The 26,167-nt window shown below is 39.2% G+C and overlaps 1 protein-coding gene across 1 annotated transcript in view; it reads right to left on the reverse strand.

Annotated features, from left to right (window-relative positions):
• Positions 1 to 26,167, reverse strand: part of LOC117288904 (vesicle-associated membrane protein-associated protein B-like) — a 37,630-nt gene that overhangs the window by 8,903 nt on the left and 2,560 nt on the right. Inside the window, exons 3-4 of the mRNA XM_033769778.1 lie at positions 8,345 to 8,437; positions 1,754 to 1,897 (exon numbers count right to left, since the gene is read on the reverse strand). Coding sequence (XP_033625669.1) covers positions 1,754 to 1,897; positions 8,345 to 8,437 — 237 coding nt within the window. The remainder of the gene's footprint in view (positions 1 to 1,753; positions 1,898 to 8,344; positions 8,438 to 26,167) is intronic.

Consider the following 26,167-nt stretch of genomic DNA (forward strand, 5'->3'; position numbering starts at 1 on the left):
TTGGCTGCATTGGGCCTGCCAGACACCTCCACCCCCGGGGTTAAACATCGGAGGAATGACCTAAAACCAAGTTGAAATTACCAATAGGCCTAATGCACTATTCTAAACACAAGACAGTATCAGCCGCCAGCCAAATGTTTTGCTGCATTGGGCGCGGCCCGACAGACCACTACCCTCCCCGGATTAAACATCAAAGGAACCACCGGAAACCAAGTGGAAATGACCAATAACACTATTCTTAATACCAGTATCAATCACCAGACTAAAGTGTTGCTGCATTGGGCCCGGCAGACACCACCTCCCCTCCCCGGGTTAAACATCAGAGGAACCACCTGAAACCAAGTTGAAATGACCAATAACAATATTCTTAATACAAGGGGAAGTATCAACTGCCAAGGGGAAGTATGGGCCCGGCAGACACCTCCCCTCCCCTGGGTTAAACATCAAAGGAACCACCTCAAACCAAGTTGAAATGACCAATAACACTATTCTTAATACCAATATCAATCACCAGACGACAGTTTTGCTGCTCTGGGCCCGGCAGACACCTCCCCTCCCCTGGGTTAAACATCAAAGGAACCACCTCAAACCAAGTTGAAATGACCAATAACACTATTCTTAATACCAATATCAATCACCAGACGACAGTTTTGCTGCTCTGGGCCCGGCAAACACCTCCCCTCCCCTGGGTTAAACATCAAAGGAACCACACCTAAAACCAAGTTGAAATGACCAATAACACTATTCTTAATACTAGTATCAATCACGTGACAAAAGTTTTGCTGCAGTGGGCCCGGCAGACACCACCTCCCCTCCCCCGGGTTAAACATCAGAGGAACCACCTGAAACCAAGTTGAAATGACCAATAATAATATTCTTAATACAAGGGGAAGTATCAACTGCCAGACGAAAGTTTTAACAATATTCTTAATACAAGTATCAACCGCTAGACAAAGGTTTTGCTGCATTGGGCCCGGCAGACACCTCCCCTCCCCTGGGTTAAACATCAAAGGAACCACCTGAAACCAAGTTGAAATGACCAATAACACTATTCTTAATACCCGTATCAATCACCAGACGAAAGTTTTGCTGCATTGGCCCCTGGGTTAAACATCAGAGAAACCACTTGAAACCAAGTTAAAATGACCAATATCACTATTCTTTAATAGTATCAACCGCCAAAACAAACTTCTGTTGCATTGGGCCTGCCAGACACCCCACCCCCACTTTGTATAAAATAGTGTTATTGGTCGTTTAAATTTACTTCAGGTGGTTCCACCGTAGTTTAAACCCGGGGGGGGGGGGGGGGGGGGGGGGTACTCGCAACACAGAAAATCGTTTGTACAATGGCCACGTTTGTTGGGCCGAAAGCTGGACGCATTGCGGCATTGTTCAAGTGCAAGCACGCTCAACAAGGGGGATCAACACGTTGCGGCATGTTGGAATGAAATGACGGTCTGGGGGATTGCGGCATTTTCAAACGAAAATACGGTCTCAGTGTCTAAATAGCCTTGTTTGACCGCATTATTGAGTAAGGATTCTTCACACAAAGATCCTTGATTTGAACTGGACAATCTGGTAATTTTTATTTCACGCAGTGATCAAAAAAATGTTTTGTGGGTCTAAGATAAGATGCGTCTTATCCGCAGGAAAATACGGTATTCACCATTGAAAGTCATATGCAGACTCTGGCTCTCTCCCCCCCTCCCCAATACCACATATCTTTGTTTTGAGTTAAATGAAAATGACTTACCCTTAAGGTTGTGTTTTCTGTCCTAAGATTACTTATCTCCTGTCTTAAATTCCTACATTCTTCCACTACAGACTCAAGATCCCTCTCTGCTGACTTCCCTGGACTCTCCACTTTACCTGTTTTTCCTGAGTTGCCCGTCTCCAACTATCATTATTTTAAAGATATAAAAACAATCACATTATTAATCACAATGGATATTGTGAAATAGAAATAGGAAATGTGTTTTGAAAACGCCTTCAACGGAGATAATACACAAACCTCCATAGGGCGCTCTAGGTAAATGCCTCTCTTAATATTTATGCATGGGGTACGTCACAATGCTAACCCATAACGAGGTGATAGGCGCAGCCACTGCAAGTGGTTGTGACATGCGCCTATAGCCTCATTTTGGGTAAGAATTATGACGTCATGCATAAATATTAAGAGAGGCACATGGAGCGTGAAACTATGGGGATTGACATATTTCTTTAGATATGAATTTTTGAATTTTCAACTTCCGATTTGAACCGTAAGACAAGGTCAAAGTGGAGTCAGTGTCTGTGAAGCGTTTAAAGCTCTTTGCAAGACCTTTCCGATGAGGTTATACATTGTTGGATTACCTTTTTAAAACTTCTTGAGTTATGAATTTTTTTGAAATAATAAACCTTGAATTAGTATGTTTCACCAACTGATGACGTCATCGTGGCAACTTTTGTATCATCTACTGGTTATTATCTACCTGCATGCAAAGTTTCAACTTAATTCAAGCTTTGCAACTATGTTTTTTTTTGCGGAAAATCGACGCGGAGAGGAATAATACCCCCCCCCCCCCCACCAAGAAAAACCACACAACTAGATTTAGTGTTTGTAGAAACAAACACACAAACACTAGGTGTTCGGCTATTGTTGGTTCAGTGTTTGAATCAATAAAAAAAGTGTTGTTAATAGCTCGTCAAAGTTCAAAGAAATAAAACATTTCAACCTAAAAGCCATTAATTAACGCCTTTATGCAGGCACTTCCGGTTTAGAAAGGTCAAACGGTCAAGAGAAGGTCACCAACATACCCATATTTGTGAAGTACGTAAGGCCTTTCATGTGATGTATAGTTTGTCAAAATAGCTTTTGTGGTTGAGGACATAGGAACTTATGCATAATGACAACTGAAGAAGAGACTAACTAACCGGAAGGGAAATGTTTGTTGAAAACGCCTTGAAAACAGACTAAAAACAAAGCTTTTAATAGGAGAAGAAAAAGATAAAAGAAAAAAATGAATAATACAAAATTTGGTCATCAACTGGTCTCCCATCCAAGTACTGATCGGGCCTGATGTTGCTTAACTTCAGTGGGCGGACGGGAACCGATGATTTCAACACAGTATGGTCGTAGATAAAACCAAAAATTTCTTTTTGAAGAAAATATACACCTGTACAATAAATAAATTTGATTTGAATCAGCAGACAAGGTCAAAAGGAGGTCATGTCTGTGAGGCGTTTAGAGAGTCTTTAATGACCTTTCTGATGATGTATTGATTGTAAGAATCCCTCATGTAGATCAAAAGTTATGATTTTTTGAAATAACAAACTTTGAATTAGTTTTTTTTTTGACTTAACAACTTTTGTATTGTCTACCTGTGTGCAAAGTTTAAACTTAATGCAAGCTCCGCAAGTATGCTTTTTCTTGCGGACAATTGACGCGGAGAAGAAGCAGAAACCCCCCCCCCCCCCAAAAAAAAAAAAAACACACACACAAAAAAACACACACACAAAACGAACAAAAACAAAGAGTTGTTCGGGCAAGAGTTGTTCGGGTTGACATTGCCTGAACACCTCACAAAGAGTTGTTCGGGCTTTTTTCCGAAAAAAAAACCTAATTATTTTTGCATTCTAAGCAGTTATGACCTTTTCAAAAAAAGAATTTAAATAATACCAAGTTCATAAAAACTTATGTGATGACGTCATCGTTACGTCATCATTACGCCGCTCCACAGTTTAAAAGAAAGTGACAATATCTAACAACCTACTAAGTTTCAACATAAACACATCAACAAAAGTAAGTTCTCCCCTAAACAACTCGCCATAACGTCGTAAGGTAAAACATTTTACCAATACAACTAATTCTATGACATGTTCCCTAAGTGTTGTTTGAAAGTGAAAGATGTCCATGAGTTCATGGCTGAATGAGCTCAAATGGAAGACAAAAACTGCTCTTCTCAAAAGTCACAAAGGTTGCGTTGTGTTGTTCACCGATGAGACGAGAAGCTGCTTGAGTCACATTGATGGCCGGAGACGGGTGTGGCGTCGAGTTTGAGAGCAACATGCAGAGTGATGTGTTCAACCAGTTACAGCCTGGTGGTGGGATTGAGTGTCATGGTGTAGGGTGGTATAAGCCTTACCAGGAAGACGTGTGCAGATTGCTGGCAACCTGAAAGCACAACGATATGTTGACGAAGTGCTGCGTCCAAATGTTGCACCACTTGCTGCAGCCCATGGTGGAGCATTTGTGTACATGGATGACATTAATGCCTAACCACACAGAGGGAGAGTAGCTTCTGCTTTTCTGGCTGGTAAAGGCATCGAGCGAATGGTGTGGCCGGCAAGTTGGCCCAACCTCAATCCCATCCCTGTGGGACTAGCTGAAGCGATCTGCATATCCCCACATCAAGGCCAACAGCAACCTGGCTCAACCTGTCCCATCTTCTGCAAGTTCAGTGGAATGCCATCCCACAGCAGCATGTCACTAGACTGATCAACACTAGGGCCCAATTTCATAGAGCTGCTTAGCACAAAAATTTGCTAAGCATGAAATATTTGCCTTGATAAAAAAAAGGATTACCAGCCATGATTTCCCCTTCCTGTTTTTTTTCTCCCTTAGCGTTTTCCCGTACCAGGTACCAGGATGTTTCCCCAACCCAGGTTTATTTCCACTTCCAGATTTGTTTTCCTCAGTCCCGTAATAATTATTTCGCCGTCCTGGGTTGTTTCCCTTTCCTGTTTTTTTATCCCTACGCATTTCACCGTCCCAGGTCTATTTCCCCGTCCCAGGTTTATTTCCCAATCCCAGGTTTATTTCCCGTAGTATTTCCCCGTCCCTTCCCCGTCCCAAGGTTATTTCCTACTACCCAGTTTTTGTATCCCCTAATATTTCACCATCCCTTTTTTATTCCCCCCTTCCCATGCTTATTTCTCAGCAATAAGTGTGGTAATGTTGGCATACAAAGCAAAAAATGTCAAGCGTTGTTATACTTTGTATCAAGTTACAACAAATGTTACATTTTGTATAAGAATAGTTACAATTGCGCACATCTAAGGGGATTTTTTTGATTTTTTTTACCTTTGATGCTAGGAGTTGTTAGATAAATTGAACAACCAGGGACTAGAAAACAAAAACTGGGAAGGGGAAATAACCCTTGGGGTGGGGTTAGGGTTAGGGGCCTGGGGATATTTATAGACCAAGAACAAATAAAACATGGGACGGGGAAATGAACATGGACGGGGAAATATAAGGGACGGGACATATTAAGGGAATGGAGGAAAAAACGGGAAGAGGAAATAAACCTTGGACAGGGAAATAAACATGGGCGGTGAAATATTAAGGGACGGGAAAATATTAAGGGAATGGGAAAAAAAACGGGAAGAGGAAATAAACCTGGGACGGGGAAATAAACATGGGCGATGTAAGGGACGGGAAAATATTAAGGGAATGAAAAAAAAACAGTAGGAGGAAATAAACCTGGGACCGGAATAAACCTGGACGGGGGAATATTGAGGGACGGGGAAATATTAGGGGGAAAAAAAAAAGGGATTGTTTTTTCAGAAAGTCGATATCCCAAGGACGTCACCTTGAAGTTGGTATCCCGCCTGTTGGTATCCCGCCACATGATTTACAAGTGAGATGGTGGTTCTTGTGCAATTTGCCAACTTCCATGCAGAAAAATAACAATATTAAACAACTTGAGTCTTTTAAGCACAACTGCAATTGTAGGAGACATCAGTTTAGTTTACATAAACCCTGAAATTGCCGTCGCTCACATACAATGTACATGTACATGTAGGTCTGAAGAGCCATACTGCTCTGGAGAGCCATACTGCACAGTACATTGTAGGGGAGAGAACCAGACACACAAACAAGCGGACAAACTAAAAAAAAATACATGTATTTCTGTAGTAGTCGTCCGGAATATTTCAGTACTGCTACACATGTGTTGGAAGAGAGGGGCCTAAATGTTGGCCTAAAATGTATTCCAATATAATTTGGGAGAACAAGAATGGTATGTTTCATCATGGTTTCATTAAGATTTCAGTCCACTGTTATCACAATCACTGTTTTTACAATCACGTCCATTGTTTTGTACCAGCTGATGAGATATCAAAAGGGAGACGAACAACGAACGTTCAACAACAACTAAATTTGTATCGGAAATAAAATTATACATTACTTGTGCTTTGTTTCGTGGTAAGAACATGGATCCTTTAAGAAATTCTAAACGAAACAGTTACAAATTCATAACATCGTTTTTATAGTCAAAAATCTTGCAGTAATTAACACACTTTTAGAGAACAAGAATGATCAGTTTAATCAAAGCGCAAGGACCAGGCCTTGCTCTATTCATCTATTCCTTCTATACAATTTCATGATTCAGTTCACTGCAGTTTACAACCTCGGCCGGCCACAGCGCGCCGCGCTTCTTCTCCGTCCATTGTTACCCAGCTGATAAGACACACAATAGGCAAAATTTAATGAGTTGCTAACCCCTCGGCAGCGCCGCAGCCAAAAACTCCTCAGAGGGTCAGGTCGGCGGCGCCGCAGCGATAAAAAAATATTTTTTACGCTGTCCCTCACCGTTAACTTGCTTGGTTGCGTCAACTCGCCGTCAACTCCTCCAATAAACATTTAAATTCCACAAATTTTGATAAGTTTTAGGTTACATTTCGGTTGTAAGAATTTTGAAAAAATTACTGTAGGGTCATATGTTATCGACCCTCATATATGTTTTCGAACCCAAACTTTTATTTACGTTTACCGCGCGCCTGTGCAAGCTCGACCGTGCAGATGACAGAAGCTCTGCTGTTTACTCACGGTCTATATTTTTGTCAGGCTTAATCGTGCTGAGAATAAAGTTTTCTGTTGTAGGTAATGCTCAAACATTTATAAAATTACTAATTTTTGGCATAAATCACTAATGCATTATTATGCCAACAATCAAATGAGTCTAAGAAACATCATCCAACCTCCAAATTCAAAACAAAATTATTATCTGCTAGGTTGAGTTTCATTCTCCTTGAGTCACTAGATCAATCACATGATGTGGTTGCTATTTGGGATTCTATGGTGTGCCCTGATAAGTGTAATAAATAATATGTCTACATCAGAGAGAAAATATAACAGACTCGTTTCTTCTCTCCTGAAACCAAACATTGCTGGTCTGAAATGGGGGAAAACAGATTGTTTTCAAGTGTTTGTGCTTCAAGAGGGTTGGGGTGCTTTACTGTCATGCCTTGTGATATCCCGGATTTTAATCAAGTAGCCATAAATGTCTTAGCACAAAAATGGAATTAAATTTGTTTAATAGTAATTGAATGAGATTTTGTTTTTGTTTTTTTGCACGCCATACTAGCTTCTGAATATTCAATAAAATACCAACCAATGAAAGGTTTGAAAACATATGACGTCGCTCCAATGTCGTACATTCATTAGCAATGTAAATAGTGGATTATCTCTCGGAACAGAAAAACAAAACTTTTAAGATTTCAACACACAATGAAGTGTAAGTATCATTGTAAAAAGGTTAGATAGATGATTAAAAAAAAAATCATTTAGTTTTTGATTGTGAACAACACATGACACCAGGATATCTCTCAGCTACAAAGCAGTCGGCTGCCATCTTGTATTTTCACAGGGCTTGTACAATATCGACAACAGAGGGCGCTTTCCTGCATTTGGAATCGTCTCGACCCATGGTGTCAATTATCGGTACTGCATGTGTATTTGTACTGCACTTTATATTAATTGATCGCTGACGCCTTGGGTCAAGACTAGTCCATACCTGCCATTGGTGAGTTGGCGTAGTGGTTGAGTTGACGGCACAAGCGAGTAGACAGCGATTTAAAGGCAAATAATAGGACCGGTGCATGCGTTAAATATTCGCGCGCGATCACAGCCACATTAAATATAGCGCAAATCAAAACTTGTCAAACCATTTAACGAACTTTAAAACATGGATTTTACCACCGTACCCCTCATTTAAGGAACAATGTTTTGACTCTAAGATACAACTAGATTTGTTCTCAGTTGTTCACCAGTAATTATTATTTTTTTTTTTTAATAAAATCGGGAAAGTTGGGAAATCGAGACAGTCCAGATTTTTGGAGTCTTCAAAACTCAGAAACCGGAACTGTCCCGGGACAGTTGGTAGGTCTGGCTTCATGATAAAGGTGGTAAAAAAGATGGGGGTGGGGGGGAGGGGGGAACTTTGATTAAATGTCCCCCACACTCCAAAAGATTGGGGGGGGGGAACACACATGTCCCCCTGTCCAACCCCCCCCCTCCCCCACCCCCCTGATTGATGCCCATGCACTGTTCCTGTCCCCATGTGTTGGAATAAAATGTACTTACCACTGAAGTGGCAGTTGTTACTTGGTTTGCAGGCAGCTCAAAAACACATTTCAACTTGGTGTCCATTAAAGCACCTCCTTCTTGTGATTTCCACTGAATAAAAAAGAAATTTGGGATTGAGAAAAAGAAAGATTTATAAGTGGTTGTTGAGGTCAGTAAACAATGCTGACGTTCGATACTCCAAATCTTCTACCTCATTTAGTTGAAAGGCATCGTAACTCAACATTGAGTATGATATCATGTCAGGTACATGTACCTCTTAGTTTATTACAATGTATAAATTAACAAAATAGCTTTCACTGATGAAAACATCAAGGTCCAAATTTAAAACTTTAAAATGGCCCATAGGCTATAAACAAGAAAGATGCCTTTTAACAGTGTACAAGTAGTTAAGGGGAAATGACAAAAAGTGGTTCGCAGAGAACCTGAGAGCAGGTACATGTACCATGATATTTATTTCAGAATCTGGTGTTTCTACCAAAGAATCATCCAAGCCTACTTGGAAAGCACTGAATAGAGGCGCAGTGTTGTAGACGAGACCTGATAGTCCGAGACCAAGACCAAACGGTTAAGCCGCGACCATAAAGGTAAGAGACCGAGACCATAATGTAAACCAAATTAATAAAAGCAAAATTGTTAAACTGTATAGGCAATTTTGCGTCAATTAAAGTTTCATGAAAACAAGTTAACATTTAAAAAGAATTATAAAAACCAAGGTACAACAAAAACAAGTATGTATTCCTGAGTGCCGCATTCGACACTGTTAATCACAATGTCCTTTTCAACAGATTAGAATGTGAGATTGGCATTACAGGGACAGCTCTTGAGTGATTTAAGTCTTACTTCAGTGGTAGGACAACGCAGGTTTTGATAGACAATACTTATTCAGCCTCACACGATATGCTTTATGGATTGCCGCAAGGATCAATTGTTGGACCGAAATCCTTTACCATTTACACCATTCCCATTGGTAGAATCATCAAGGGGAACAATCTAGATCTATCACATCTATGCTGATGATATTCAGATCTATACCAGTTTCACACCTACAGATTCATCATCTATTCAGTCTGCCTTACAGGCGCTCACAAAGTGCATTGTAGAATTAAAATCCTGGATGACTGAAAATATGTTGAAACTGAACAACAATAAAACCGAGTTCTTTGTTTCAACCTCACCTCATTTCAATCGCCTCATGCCCAGTGTTCAACTGCAAATTGGAGATGGAATTGTTTATTGAACGGACGAAAACATGGTGAATGAAATGACTCTTGGAAATTGTTTTTGAAGGAATTTGCCACAATAAAGACGCAAAAAGAGCGCTCGAAGCAAGATGTATATAAGATAAAATACCTTGCTTCTTTGACAACTAGATCTTTAAAGGCCGTGGACACTATTGGTAATTGTCAAAGACTAGCCTCCACAGTTGGTGTATCTCAACATATGCATAAAATAATGAACCTGTGAAAATTTGAGCTCAATCGGTCATCGAACTTGCGAGATATGAATGAAAGAAAAAAACACCCTTGTTACACGAAGGTGTGTACGTTTAGATGGTTGATTTCGAGACCTCAAGTTCTAAATCTGAGGTCTCAAAATCAAATTCGTGGAAATTTACTTCTTTCTCGAAAACTATGGCACTTCAGAGGGTGCCGTTTCTCACAATGTTTTATACCATCAACCTCTCCCTATTACTCGTCACCAAGAAAGGTTTTATGCTAATAATTATTTTGAGTACTTACCAATAGTGTCCACTGCCTTTAATGAAATTTTAATGCAGTTTTAATGCAGTTTTGGGCATTCTTTAGTCTTGGCCCAAGACTATGGTGCTTGATATTGGATAGTGTACTACGCGCGGTTGAATAGCCAAAGCGCACCCGCCACGGTATGATTTAGTTAACTGGACGGCTTGAAATCTAGACTATACTGGCAAGCTACCATAGTCTTGGACTTCTTGCAGCGCTGTGTTAACTTTTTCATTGTTTTCTGCTTCAGCTTTCCAATGGAACCGATCGGACCAATCAGTGTGCGATCGTAGTAATAAATTAGCATAATGTGTTTTGTGACCCAGGGTCACTCATGTTTATGAATACACGGCATTTGCAGCTCCGTGTTTGTCGTGGAGGAAAAATCGTAAGAAATATAGGAATAATGTTCACGATTATGAATGCTAAAGATGAACAAGTAAGGGGCCTTGTCGAAATTCCCCAGCCGTTCTTCTGCAGAAAGTATGCAGCCATTCCGGCAAGTCTGTGTTGCCAAGGAGTGCAGACAGTCTGCAGACAGAACGGTCATGTGCGGCCAAGCGCAGCACAGTTAATAAGGTGCACTGGGTTGGCACTATTGTTGGAGTGTCAATAGGCTAATGAATAAACATGAGGCACTGAATATCTGTGACCAGTCTGCAGACCGTCCGGATAACTATTCAACAAAAAGTAATCTTCAGTTGTTCTGAATCTGTTGATCTTTCCTTTAGAACCTTTGTGCAATGGTGCAGTTGATACATTTCCTTTTAGAACACGGTAAAGGATCAAGGGATGTCAATCAACTTTTCAGAAATGCCGGCAAATACACAGAGATGGATGTACTACTACTCCTACTAGGCCAATGATTAAGTTTCCCCTTCCACCTAGGGTTCTAGCCAGGCATTAAATAGCGTGTCGGGTCGACAAGTTATAACCAAATTCCGACACTCTTTTGATCATGCATGTTTTTTCTTTGCTTTTAAAAACTTAAACAAAAAACTTCTGTTGTGTTTTTCTGTAATCTATTTTTTATTATTTTTTTTTCAATCCAAAACATTGTCGTGACGCACTAGCTTACCATCTCGCTCTCATAACGTGCAGCGTCGAAAAAGCATTCAAGAAATTACGGGACCGTTACCATCATCATCAGCAGGCAGCATGAACTTCACGCACGCGTGGTATGATAGCGGCGAATTCACACGTGTTTTCGTTCATATTATTTAGGTACCAATCTCATCTCTTCTATCACATAAACCGTCGCACTCAAGATTTGCCTATAATGACGTCAGTGTAGGCAACCTTACCGCATGCATTAATACAGGTGCTTTCCCGCAGATTTTATAAGGCTTCATGACTTTCGTGTGTGTGGGGGCATGCAGCGGCAAACATTTACTGATGATGTGCTACTTTTTCACCCCTGAAATCAGTGTTTGCATCTCTTTTGTATTTTAATAAACTGTAGTTTATAAAATGATGCGTTTTCCTCGAAAGTTGGAGAATAGTCTCATCTGTAAAATAGCATACATGTAGCTAGCTAAGCAAATATCAACGTCGTTCGTCTAGGTCCAACAAATGGTTCATGTTGTTTCTTTTTAAATATCAAGTCGGTTTCAAAAAAATGTTGTTCTCTCCTTTATTAAAACCACCAGAATTTATTTTTTCATACACACGTTTTGCCCAGTGGAAATAGTTAATGGCACTGTCTTTCGTTTATATATATATATATATTTTGTTTAGTTTTTTTTCTCTTCAAATATCATTTACAACTTGCCTTTGACCTGTGTCCTAATTTATAAGTTGTAATGTTATTGTTATTAATTCAGCCATATTTACAAACATAAAAACACAAATGGTAACAGCGTTATGCAAACATACAATACAATTACTAAGAAGCAGGTAAATTACCATGATTAGTCAGTTTAAATTAAGTTAACAAATAATTATTTTGGTAAATAACCCTTGATATTTTGATCGGTTGCACACAGTATGAATTGTGATTTTACATTAATTAATTAATGTGTTTAAAAAAAATACAAACATAGAAAATATCAACTTCAGACACCAGGCAGTCCTGTTCACCAACTACAAGGATTAAAACTGACCTGGAGATTCCTTTCACACTAAAAAAAATTGTTTAACCCAGAGACTAAAAATTTAATCCAGTTCCACACTAACACGGAGCAGCGCAAGATGTGTTCACACTACACATTTTTATAACTCGGAGATGTTTTTTCAGACATCGTGATGAAAAATAGATCATCGAAAAATCGTAAGTGCCGAGCGAGAGAGCAGCGGGAGCGGGGCCGTTTATGTTGACTTTGATGATGGAGTTGCATGTATACAGATTGATCTCCTCATTTGCCGTCGCCGCCGAAATTCTTTAAGTTTTACGATTAAGTTGACATCATCTATATTCCTTATGACAGTTAAATCTACTCTCATAACACAGAAAGAGAATAACGAAGAAAGGATCGGCCACTTCTAGTTCCCATTTTTGGACATAATCAAAACGCCGATCGAAAAAGTTTCCCACAACAGTCGACCACGTGAGTTAATCATACAGGATAACGCACGTGTTGTCGGAAGTAAGACAACTCGACAATTCGGACAACTCGTCAGTTTAGACAGCTCGACCATACAGGCAACGCGACGGTTCAGACAACTCGACTTTGAGATAACTCGTCGGTTTAGACAGCTCGAACGTACAGACAACGCGACGGTTCAGACAACTCAACTTTTAGACAGAGCGATGGATGGCCAGAGATAAGTCGACGGTTGAACGGTCGACCTCCGTTTCGGTAAAAAAAACTAATAAATTATGGCTTGACCTGTGGATATCCCTATTAGACGATTTACTGATACTTTATATAACTGAATACACATTTATTAACTCTGCCCAAAAGATTGCTGCTGACGGTTTAAAAACCGTCCGTCGAGTTGTCCGAGCGGTCGAGTTATCCAACGGGCGGGGAGGGCAGCCCAGTCGCATTCTCATGGGTAATAATGGCAAGCGGGAAGCGGCAACGATGCCGTCAACGACGGCGCAACTTGACATTTTCTGTCTTTTTTAAATGACAGAATTAAGTAAACCCTGGCTTGGATGAACAGCAAGTTAAGGATATGTTACTGTGATTTAGTTTTTATGTTTTTTGAGTATTTTTGTGGGGAGTTTTGCGCCACCTATAAATAGTCAAAATACTACTATGAAGACATTAATGTTTTTGTTATGAAAGTCTAGCCAGCCACTGTCATAAAAACTCACAAACCAGGCGAGCGTTCACAATTTTATTAGGAATTAAGTCCGGGGAATTTGGTGATTCGTTTTTTTAACAGCAAGATTTTCTTGGGCAGGGTTAATTTTTACCGGGGTTTAGCCTGTTTTGGGTTCGGTCCCCCAAAACGATCTATCAAGACCATCTAAAAGTAAACCCAGAATTCAACCACAAGCCAGCCACTCCATGTCCAAAGTCGGCGGCACCACAATTCCCTTAGATGTGCCCCAATTGTAAATACTTGGGTTCTTATCATACAAAATTGTTACACTTTGTTGTAACTTGATACAAAGTATAACAACGTTTCAACATTTTTGCTTTGTACGCCGCTCTGCCACATTATTGACCAGAATCATTGACCGAGACTCCTTATTATCGTGTTGTTATTTAATTCTTGTTTTAACAACTTAACTGTAAAATGAACAAAATTCACTATTGAAATAACCATACTATCCTGAGTGTCATAAAAAAAAAACGACAGGAAAAAACATCTGCCCCTCCAAAAAATAATATTAATAATATTACTTGTATGCAACGTCGTTACACTTATTCACGTAAATGCGGAAACGAATAACCAAAATTTACCCTTTTCCATAGTGACTTTGTTAAATGTGCAAGCTCAGCAGACTAATATCATTAGTAAAATAAAAAGACACTGAACGAACAAATTAAACAAACCCCCAAAATATAGTATTTTTGGCGGATGGGAGCAACTAAAAATAATAAATTAATAAAGCTTGCTGTTTCAAGATCAGAAGGCAGAATCTAAACTGCAACATTGTTTAACTTATAAAGAAGCGAAACAAAAATGTTTCGGGTCGACAGCTTTTTAATCCCGTAAGCCAATTTAAAGGTAAGGTAGCCTAAAGTCATGTTCCCACGAAAAAACTAACACAATAATAACACCATTATCAACGACAGTTCATAAACAACAACAAAAACAACAACAACAACAACAACAGCATCAACACATGGTTTTAACAAGGCTCAACAAAATGTTCTGACACTTTTGCATGTCGGCCACATGGCCGGTTGCAGGGTAGGCCTGCATAGCAAGTTTGTTTATCAACACGAAAGTTCAACCAAGCCCATTGTTTACGTCAGAGGGCCCCTCATTTAAATACACCGTTCCGACCGCAGACTCTGTGCGGCCAGCTACAGAGGCACAGTTGAATAACAAAGGACTCATGTTGATTCATATGGTAATGAAGCTCTCCAGCAAAACTCCAGGACTTTACTAGGGGGCTCTTTTGTTAGAAGGGGATTAAAAAGTCTGCAATATCCTGCAGACTAACTGCAGAAAGAACGGCTGGGGAATTTCGACAAGGCCCCTAAACCGAAGCTATATTGATCTGCTATCTAGATGGCAATGAATTAACGACTATGTCAAAATACACCAGCTCGTGCCTCTCTGCGGACGGTCTGTGTTGCGATAAACTCTGTCAGTTCTACATGTGCTTCTGCATACAGGCAGTTGGACTGTCCGGGTGTGAATAAACTAGTGGGAAACTAGAGCATGATACAACCATATACAACCAACGTTTGCAGCTGTGCAAGTCATGGATCCCAAGTCATTGTGTAACTGTCAGTGTCCCAAAGTGGTGAGTGGAGAGAATCTTGTTTATATTGATCGAATCAGTATAGAAAACGTAAAGTCATAAGTAGTCATATTGTTTGTGAACACATATTAATTTGCTCTGAACAATACTTCAAAACTTGTTGATATTTATGTAGGTAGGCCTCTTTCCTGCTATTTTATCATGCTAAGCAAAATTTTCTTGTGTCTCACTTATGGAAGGAAGGGCAGCTCGTAAAAGTATTGCCCCACCAAAATCCACTTCGCATTCGCATTCGAAAGAAGTATGAGCCTACTCCTTGGGTTTGTTTCGGTAGTGGAACGAACATAGTTCATCATATAGGAGTAGTATGAGCCCAGCTTCATGTGAGGTTGGATTTGTCTGACTCGAGTCACCAACACTTCAATTCACACAGATGCATATCCCTTGATTTGAAAATGGCTCATTGGCTGACATTTTTTGTTTTTAACTGACATTTTTCTTCTGTGTAAAAGCAATTAACACTTGTTTGCATTTGCTATAAATGGGTTGATTGATGATCGTAACTCTCGATGGTCACAGGTTTAATATTAATAATCAAAACAAGTGTACATATTTTACATTAAGCTTGATGCACAAAGAGACCGAATATAATCACTGAAATTATTCTTTGATTTGTATTTATGTCATTCTTCTGATAGGGCACATTTCCAGGAAAGGATCGAGTCTGCTTTTAGAGAACTGCTGCATGACCACCTTGGAGTACTGAAGTAGTTCACTTTTTAAGCCTCATCTTGTCAGATGAATGGGCAGTCAACTGCTCTGCAATTACGGAATGGAGTTCTTGATTCAAGAGAGACAAATCTGTGACAGAATCAAGATTCAAGCATATATAATTGTGGAAGAGATATTTTGCTGTTTTGCAGAGGATGTCTCAAGAGAAAATGAAAAGATGGAACATCATATTAAAGCCATTGGACCCTTTCGGTAAACAGTGTTGTCCAAGGCCCACACTTTGTGTACCACAACTTCTATATCAAATAACAAACCTGTGAAAATTTAGGCTACATCGGTCATCGGAGTCAGGAGAAAACAACGGAAAATCCCACCCTTGTTTCCGCGCGTTTCGCCGTGTCATGACATGTGTTTAAAATAAATCCGTAATTCTCGTTAACGAGAATTTATATTGTTTTGCTGTTTTCTCAAAAAGTAAAGCATTTCATGGAATATTATTTCAAGAGAAGTCTTTCACCATTGCCTTCTGTAAACCCTGTTAAGTTAAATTTTTTGGCCTTACTACCATTATATTACAGGCACCAGGCACTCAGTTGAATGGATTAATTAATATCATGATTTTTAATCTTCAGTGAGCCTGGTGGATTGTTTTGAGTGTTCTTGAAATCCGTATGAACTTGTTATCACGACTTTTACATCTTGGACATGATCTTAACACTAGATACAAATACTCCATCGCTGCTGCCATAGCCTACGCACACAGGCATGCACACAGTAAGTTGTGGTGCCCTTTGTTTGACACTGTGGGCACTACCATTGTTTGTTGATCACCTCTCAAAACATGTCCACTCAACCACGGTCTTACTCCAGAGAGCTACTACTACGAATCAACTCCAGGGTAACCGTTAACTTTCAAAAGAACTGCAATCACCTGCCCCTTTGTACTTTTCAAAAGATTTGTTCACTGGGTATTTAAAAGGTAAAGCGAACCAGAAGAGGAAAGAAAGCTGGAGTGAAATATCAACAGAAATCTACACAGCATGTTCAACATCTGCAAACTTGCACTGATCTCTCTATTTTCACTTAACTGTCAATCTGCTAAAAGTAAAGCTATACATGGTATCATCACTGATCTTGTAATTGAACATGATATAGAAATCTTAGCTATTTCTGAAACCTGGTTGACTGATAATGAAAGTGATCACATCTACCTCAAAGCACCAACACCACCAGGATATGAGTTATTCAACGTACCACGTGGTGGCGGTGATCCGCATAGTGGGATCGCTGTCCTTTACAAAGATAGCATCAAAGTTGTTTCAAAATCCTCAAAACTGGGTGGTAGGTACATCAGGAGCTTTGAGGGCTGTGAAGTTGTCTTCTCTACAGGCACAAAGTGCTTTACACTCATAGTCATCTATCATCCCCCTCCCTCAGTAAAGAATCAACTTACTTCTTCAATTGAATTGAATGGTTTATTGGTCAGGTATATAAAAATACATGAAACTTACAATCCTATTGTACAGCAACAAATGAAATATTAAAGTGCAAAATTGCACAAGTTATACCACACTACCACATAAAACAATAACCTTAATTTAAGAAAAATCATTAAAATTGTTACAAAAAACAAACAAACAAACAAACAAACAAACAAACACTAAAACATGAAAGAGTAGTGGACCCCTTCCCCAAACTAAAAGAGGCAAAATTGCACAGGAGATGCCAGAAAATATCATAAAACAATTATAAACAATTAAAAGACAGTACATATGTAAGGCTGGATGAATTGTTTATCTAATAAAATCACAGTTAAAATTATGGATAGCAGTAGGTAAAAATGAATTCTTGAACCTGTTAGTCTTAAAGCCATTAAACACTTTCAGGAAAACAATATTGTCCAAGTCCCACACTTTGTGTATTACAACTTATACATAAAATAACAAACCTGTGAAAATTTAGGCTCAATCGGTCATCGGAGTCGGGAAAAAATAACGCGAAAAAATAACGGGAAAACCCACTCTTGTTTCTGCGCGTTTCGCTGTGCCATGACATGTGTTTCAAATAAATCCGTAATTCTCGTTAACGAGAATTGATATTGTTTTAATGTTTTCTCAAAAAGTAAAGCATTTCATGGAACAATATTTCAAGAGAAGTCTTTCACCATTACCTTCTGTAAACCCTGTAAATTATTTGTAAATCTGTGAACTTTTTTTGTTTGTTCTGTACCGAAAGTGTATAATGGCTTTAAGTCTTAGTTGACGGATCCTACCAGATTTGTTGTGAACAATCAGTGGGTAAAGAGGATGTGTGTTGTCAGACAGAATGCAGTGGAACTTACTCATAAGTCTATTCTTAACTAATTCCTGAAGACCGTCATTATCTGAACCAATAATCCTACTGGCTTTTTTGGTAATGTGAACTAGCTTTTGCCTATTAAAAACTGAAACGGAATTAAATCAAGTGATTGCACAAAAAGTCAACAATGATAAATAGTACTCTGATAAAATAGATTAAGAATCCGGGTGTTAACATTAAAATACTTCAGCTTCCTGAAAAAGTATAACCGTTGATTAGCCTTCTTATAGATTTTCGTGGTATCAGAGTTCCAGTTCAGCTGATCATCGATTACAGTTCCCAGATACTTGTATTCCTTTACCACTTCAATAGACATGTCATTAATTTTAACAGGTTGTACAGGTTGAATGTTTTTTTGAAAGTTAAATACCATTTCTTTAGTTTTATTTACGTTTAGAACTAAGTTATTTCTTTCACACCAATCAACAAACTGATTAACTCCAGTCCTATACTCCAATTCATCATTGCCAGAAATTAATCCAGTCAAGGCTGTGTCATCTGCATATTTAATCACAATACAAGAACTACTTTGAACATTGAAGTCACTTGTGAACAATGAAAACAAAAGAGGTGATAACAGTCACCCCTGTGGAAATCCAGTGCTTATGTGTGTGACATCAGAGCTAACACCTGAAAATCGATCTTCTTCAATCTTCTTCGATGAATTCTCTAAAATAATGCAAGATCTAACTGTTGCCAAAGGAGATCTGGTAATTGTCGGTGATCTAGATACTCATCTGGATGTTCTGGATAACCCAGACAAAGTGCGCTTCATGGAACTGATTACATCTCTTAACGTTAAACAGTTTGTCATGGGCCCTATGCACACCCATGGCCATACTCTAGATGTAGTGTTGTCTCGGGAATCTGACAGCCTCATTAAGGATGTTCGTGTTTTGGATTTCATCTCTGACCATAGACTGATATCCTGTCATATTAATGTTCTGAAACCCATTGCACCAAAGAAATCTCTGACATTCCGAAAGTTCCGGTCAATCAATCCCCTGTCTTTTGTCGAAGATCTCTCGAATTCTAATCTGATCAATGCTCCTGCAGCGGATGTTACGGCAGCAGCTGATCAGTATAACAGAGTGCTCACTACCCTGTTAGATAAACATGCTCCGGTCCAAATGAGAACAGTGACACTTCGCCCCAGACAGCCCTGGTTCTCCAATGACCTACATTAAGCCATGTGTCGTCGCAGGAAAGCTGAAAGAACATGGCTTCGGAGTGGTTTACAAAGTGACCATGATACATTCAAGGAAGAGAAAAAGAACTTCAATCGATGTCTGTACCAATTCAAATGCACTTACTTCAATGAAAAGCTCAAAAACTGTGGTAACAACTACAAGAAGCTTTTCCGTGCCATCAAATCCATCATTCAAAACAAAGCATCATCAAAGCTTCCTGACCATGATTGCCACGTTGAACTGGCTGAACGCTTCTCATTGTTCTTCCTATCTAAAGTCTCGTCCATTAGAGAAAGTCTCTCTACTCAAATGTCTAAAGTAACAGAACCAGAGTCTTGTGCTAGCTCATCATGGGATAACTTCACTATGGTTTCTGATTCTGCTGTGCGAGACTACATGTACGACCACAACCTTCATGAGCCCCTCCAGTCAGCCTACAAGCGTTTCCATAGCACTGAGACATCCTTTGACTGAAAAAAGGGAATAACCATTCTTGTCCAGCTTGATCTCAGCGCTGCCTTCCATACAATCAACCACAGGGTCCTTCTTCATCGGATGGAGTTCATGACATCTCACTGAAGTGGTTCATGTCCTATCTGTCTGACAGATCACAGCAAGTCCAGATTAACCAAGAGTCTTCCTCACCTCAACAACTGAAATATGGTGTTCCCCAGGGATCTGTGCTGGGCCCACTTCTATTTCCAATCTACACCCAGCACTAGGAAATATCATCCGTAGACATGGTATGATTTTCATATGTATGCTGATGACACCCATATCTACACATCCATCTGTCCTTCTATACCTGATGGCATTCTACTTGGGGTCTCCAGAATAGAAGATTGCATCAAAGAGGTTCAGAACTGGATGTCATCTAATTTCCGTCGGCTCAATGCAGACAAAACAGAAGTATTGCTGTTTGGTTTCAGAGCTCAACTTTTCAAGTTCAACCTGCCATCCCTAAAGATTGCTGGATTTGATGTCTCTATCCAGACTAGTCCTGTCAGAAATCTTGGGGTCATGTTCGACTCTGGGATGACCATGTCTGCTCAGGTATCCAGTATTGTCAAGTCTGCCAACTTCCTTCTGGTCAACATAGGTAGAGTGCGAAAGCTGCTGACTGTCGAGACCACAAAGTTAGCTGTGCACACACTAGTAACATCTAGACTGGAGTCATGCAACAGTCTCTTGACTGGCATCAACAAGAACCTGGAAAGAAGGCTTCATAATGTTCAAAAGGACTGCTGCAAGATAATAAATAATAATAATAATAAGACTTGTAATGCCCACATATCCACCCTGCTGGGTGTTCAAGGCACAGTAAAACTAAAAACAAAACAAAAACAAAACAAAACAGACACAACAAAATTAGTCCTTGAAAACCTGTGACATAAGATAAGTTTTGAGAAGAGACTTGAATTTTGCGGTACAAAGACAAGATCGAAGATTAAGTGGTAGAGAGTTCCAGATGCGTGGCGCGGCTGAAGAAAAAGACCTGTCACCCCATGAGTGTCGAGACTTGGGTTCAATGAGGAGAAGCATAGAACTTGATCGAAGATTCCTTGATGGAGTGTAAACTTGAAGCAGTTAAGAAATATAGTGGGGAGCCTTGCCATTAAGAGCTTTGTGGACAATGAGCATCAGCTTGAAGATGATTCGTTGAGAGATAGGGAGCCAGTGTAGTTGTTTCAGAATGGGGGTGATAGAACAGGATTTTTTAGACAGTGTCACAATGCGGGCAGCAGTATTTTGGAGCCGTTGAAGTCGGGAAATCTGGTTGTTAGGAAGACTGTAGAGAAGAGCATTGTCGTTGTCAAGACGAGAAGTAACAAATGCGTGAATGACCTTTTTAGTGGCACTTTTGTCCAAGTACTTGCGAATCTTACCTATATTCCTGATGTGATATGATGATAAACGAACAATGTTGTTGATGTGTGGCTGAAGGGTCATCGATGAATCAAAAACAACCCCTAAGTTCCGAGCTTTCAGCGAGGGAGCTATCCGAGCATCACCGATGGAGATGTATGGCACCGAAACCTTAGTTAACTGTTGACGTGACCCAAATAGAAGGAACTCTGTCTTATCATCATTTAACTTCAGGAAGTTTTGTTGTGTCCAACGCTGAATCTCTTGGATGCATTTCTCAAGTCTTGCAATGGATGCATTGGCGTTTTCTTGAGAAGATTTAAACGTGATGTATAGCTGAGTGTCCTCTGCGTACACATGGTAATTCAGATTAAATTTCAGGATGATGTCACGAATCGGTAAAGTGTATAGCGTAAACCACTGCGGGCCGAGAACCAACCCCTGTGGCACAGAGTAGTTCAAAACACCAGGGTCGGATATCGCGGTGCCAATACATACATGCTGAGTTCTATTGTAGAGATACGATTTGCACCATGCTAGGGCTGTGTCCTCTATGCCAAGGTGATTCTGGAGCCGAGAGAGAAGGATGTTGTGATCAACAGTGTCAAAAGCAGCACTCAAGTCTAGCAGGACTAGTGCTGTAAGGTTACCATTGTCCATTGCAGAGAGAATATCGTTGCTCACACGGACTAGTGCAGCCTCGGTCCCATGGAAAGGCTTGTATGCTGACTGGAACACGTCAGACAGGTTGAAAGCATGAATGTGATCAGAAATACGTGATGAAACTACTCGTTCGATGACTTTTCCAAGATATTTTAAGTTTGCAACGGGTCTGTAGTTTTTGAATACCTCCTTGTCCAGGTTTGGTTTCTTGATGAGTGGCCTGATGTAGGAAACTTTGAGACTATCGGGGAAACAACCGGAACTAATAGATTCGTTTACAAGCTTAGTGATGTAGGGTACAAATATATAAATGTTTTGCTTTATCATGGATGTTGACACTGGATCCAGCTCACAGGATTTTGAAGGAGATTTCATAATAACCCTTTGAATCTCATCAACAGTCGCAGGCTCAAACACAGACACATTGATTGATTCTAAGTATACGCAAATACGACTCCATCAGTCTTCATCCTACATTGGCTTCCCATCACTCAAAGAATCTCCTTCAAAGTTAGGATCCTGATGTATAAAGCGTACCAAAAGCAAGCTCCTGGGTATATCATGGACATGCTCGAATTAAGATCTCAACAATTAAGATCTTCGTTCAACTACCTCATGCTCCCTTTTTGTTGTGCCAAGAACTCACTATTTTACTTTTGCAGAGAGATCATTCTCTGTTAATGGCCCCAAAATGTGGAATAAGCTTCCTGCACAGATCAGAAATGTCAGTTCACTAACCTTATTCAAGACACTCCTTAAAGCTCACCTGTTTCAGCAGGCTTTCTAACCATTCAACTGTGCCTCAGCGCCTTAGAACAAACTCTTGATTTTGGCACTCTAAAAATGACCTTTGATTGATTGATTGATTGATTGATTTGAATCCCACCCGAGTAATATGCCTGTAATACAGCCTGTATACAGTGCTCACACACATCGATGCATGGGTAAAGGGCAGTTCCACGGGGTCGGACGTACATTTCGGACACTTTAACAGAGTGTATTATTACAGTGGTATAAATAAAAGGAATTTTTATTCTTATAAGGATAAGGCAGTCACTAAAGTTATTTTATCAACTAATTATTCATCCACGTCTTTGGATATAGACGCCATTCGCCCAAAACACCATGGTGTCGGACGTACTCAGAGAAACGCCTTTTTATGAAAACCAATATTTGTAGTTCAAACTCTGTGATGTGTTTGAACTTTAGTGCAATTTTTTCTTATTTATGGATTCATCAGACCTCTGTCATTACACTTCACCATAAGACATTTGGTTTTTAAATTTGAATTTTAAGGAACGGCATTTAATAAATTGGTGTCGGACGTACATTTCACAGTGTCGGACGTACTTGTCAGAAATTGCATTCAAAAATAGGTAACAATCAGTTCAACTTTTCGCTTTTGTTAAAAAATAATGATTTAATCTGCCAATTTGGTGTTGTAATATCAGATTAAATCATTATTTGTTGAAAAAAGTGGTTTAATTGTCAAATTACACCATGTTTTGAGATCAATGGAACAATGTGCATGTGTAATGCAACTTGTATGCGTATCCTTATGCATTGCTGTGGCAACCAAAACTGGGCAAAACACCCAAGTTTCAAAATGTTGCCTAACAATGAAAGAGATTAGTCTGCAAAACAACATTTGGTCCAAATATATTGTAGATTGGACTTGTATTTAAAAAAATTAAAGTTTAAAGTTCTTGGTGGGTAACTGTTGCCAAGGTCAAAGGTCACCAAGAATGTTGGTGTTAAATGTTTTGGTATTTTCTCTCAAAAACCAACTTTAGAGCATTGCCAACAGTTTACTAAATGAATAAGAGCTCTATCCTTGCTTGGGGGTAACCACATGTACCTGAATTTAACAAATATACTGCAAAAACCAAGCGTTTCTTATATTAATTATAAGTACCAGTGGGTTTTGGAAATGGACATTAAAATTTTCTGCGGATTAAAATTATTGTGTTTTTAGCAGCCAGTAGAAAAAAAGAGGAATGAAATACACTTGTTTTGAGGCAAGATTTGAGTGATTTGGGTGAGAGTTACTCTAGATACCAATTTATAAGCTTTGTATGATATTTTAAAGGCATTCAAAAAGGCGTTCACATAATTATTTTGGAGGTGTCGGACGTACTGGTGTCGGACGTACGAACAAAATGCACGTCCGACACCAGGATTTTGTACGATTAAGAAGATTTTTTTAAAGAAATAATTCCATGTTTAGAAAGAGGGCATCAATTGTGCTTTGTAGTGTTAATTTGAAAATTTTCTGCCCCTGGTTGAAATAGGGAGATTAAAATATTCACTATTATGGTGTCGGACGTACATCGGAAAAGTAAGTTTCCTAAAATATTGAATATCATAAAATTTTTGAAAGAAATGTTTAATTTTTTTTCCATCATTGTGTTGTTACCATAGCAAACTTCAAACAGATACAAAACCAAAACAAACACTATTTAACTACAGTAAAAATTTGGATTAATTTGGCAAAACATTATTTTTGGGCCAATTTCACTATTTTAAAAGTATTTTTTTCAGTCGAAAATAGCACTTGAGCCGCAATTATATTTTATTAAAATTCAAACAATTAGCTACAAAATGATGCCTCATTTGTCACATTAGTGCCATTTTGAAATTTTGGCACTGAGGTTTACATTTCCATGGAACTGCCCTAAAACAAAATTATAATAATATTCTTTATCCCCGATGCAAATTTAACATCTATCAAACCATTTCAGCATAAACAAAACCAATCATCCCAAACTAAAATAACTCTTTTTGCACAATTGCCTGATACAGTCGACTCCCGTTATTAAGAGCTCGCATATTACGAGGTTCTGGTTAATACGAGGTTTTTTGCCGGTCAATGCATTAAAATACTGATTATACTTCTGGCACGGTAGTAGCAAGAACACGGTTATAACGAGGTAATTTGGGGGACCCATTACGAGCAAAACATTGTTTAAAACCCTTTTATATCGAGAACAATTCAAAAACCAACAAAGGAAATACCTGTACAGCCTGTAATGTCGTTATTTGTGGCTTTTAAGATATACAATAGAGGTGTTAAGTTAGTGGACGCACCACAAGCAACACTCATCCGAAATCGGGAGTCATGAGTCAGCAAGCAAGGTTGATAATTCCAAACTCCGGACAATGGTGGGATTAGGAGGTTTGCATGGTTCAAACAATGGAGAAATCTTTAAAAAAGATACTGATCCACCGAGTTTGTAAGGGACGAATTCAAAATTCAACAAGCGGTAACTCGGGGGCATTTTAAGAATCACCTGAGGTATTACAGGGTAAATACAACCTTGCATACGAACAATAGTCATGAAGCACATGCTGGGTCAACTTGGTCGTGAATGGGTGACCGCTGGATACAAAGAACAATCTAACAGAAGGCCAGATTTGCGTGTGGGATTACGTCAGCAAGGGACTATTGGATTAGTGACGGGCTCCAATAAACGTTCTGCTGATCCATTAACAAATTATGATTATGAACGATAAGCCCAAATATTGTTATTTTATAAGTCTCGAATCGTTCTTGTCTACCAAAGTATTATATAGTTCCTTTTTTGAGCGATCAAAATAGGCCACTGAACCGCAAGTTTACCTATTAAAACGATATACCTAACCATGTGTTATTGCAGATCGTCGTGTTCATGACCATCGTGCGTCGTTGAAGATACAATCATACACCATCCGATTCCTCCAAACTGAATACACCACTAACGTACATGCATTACTTTGGATATTTTACTCTCTAAGTTCACAAGGCTGAAGACGGACGAAAAACCTTAGTTGTTTTTTGTAATGTTTATAACACAAATTGTCTACTTCTAAAAAAAAGGTTAATATGTTTGATAATAAGGAGCCGCTTATTTAAAAATGGTTTGTAAATAGTGATGAAAAAGTGTCAATCTGTTTTGTTGTCACACACAGACCATTTTGCTATTTGGTGTATTGATTAAAGTAAATGAGTAACAGAATGTTTTTTTGGTTAACTATTTAAGTTTTGGTGATTTAGCATTTTGATCGGAAAAGAAACAACCAAACAAACATAATAAGCATGCAATTGGACCCATCCTGGCTCATTTTTCTTCATTGAAGATTCTGTAAACCTTAACATCTCGTAAATTTTCACTATTTGCAGGGAAAAAATACATAACTTGATACCTTATTTGAAATATCAGTTTCTCTATAATTTCTCAGAGCGCAAGTTTTGGCTTCCTTGAGGTATTCAATGTTTCTAAAGAAACCAATAGAACACAAACTCCACTTATCTGTTGTTGAACAATATCAATTACGGATTACCCAAGCCTTTGCCAAACCGCAGCGCATTCAGCGGCGATATCAATGAAGTAAGCTTGGCTCTCTGTGGCTGTCGGAGTGATGTTCATTGACCTGTAGATAATGAGCTCATTATGGCCGG

Source organism: Asterias rubens, chromosome 4 (genome assembly GCF_902459465.1).
Source record: "Asterias rubens chromosome 4, eAstRub1.3, whole genome shotgun sequence".
NCBI lineage: Eukaryota > Metazoa > Echinodermata > Asteroidea > Forcipulatida > Asteriidae > Asterias > Asterias rubens.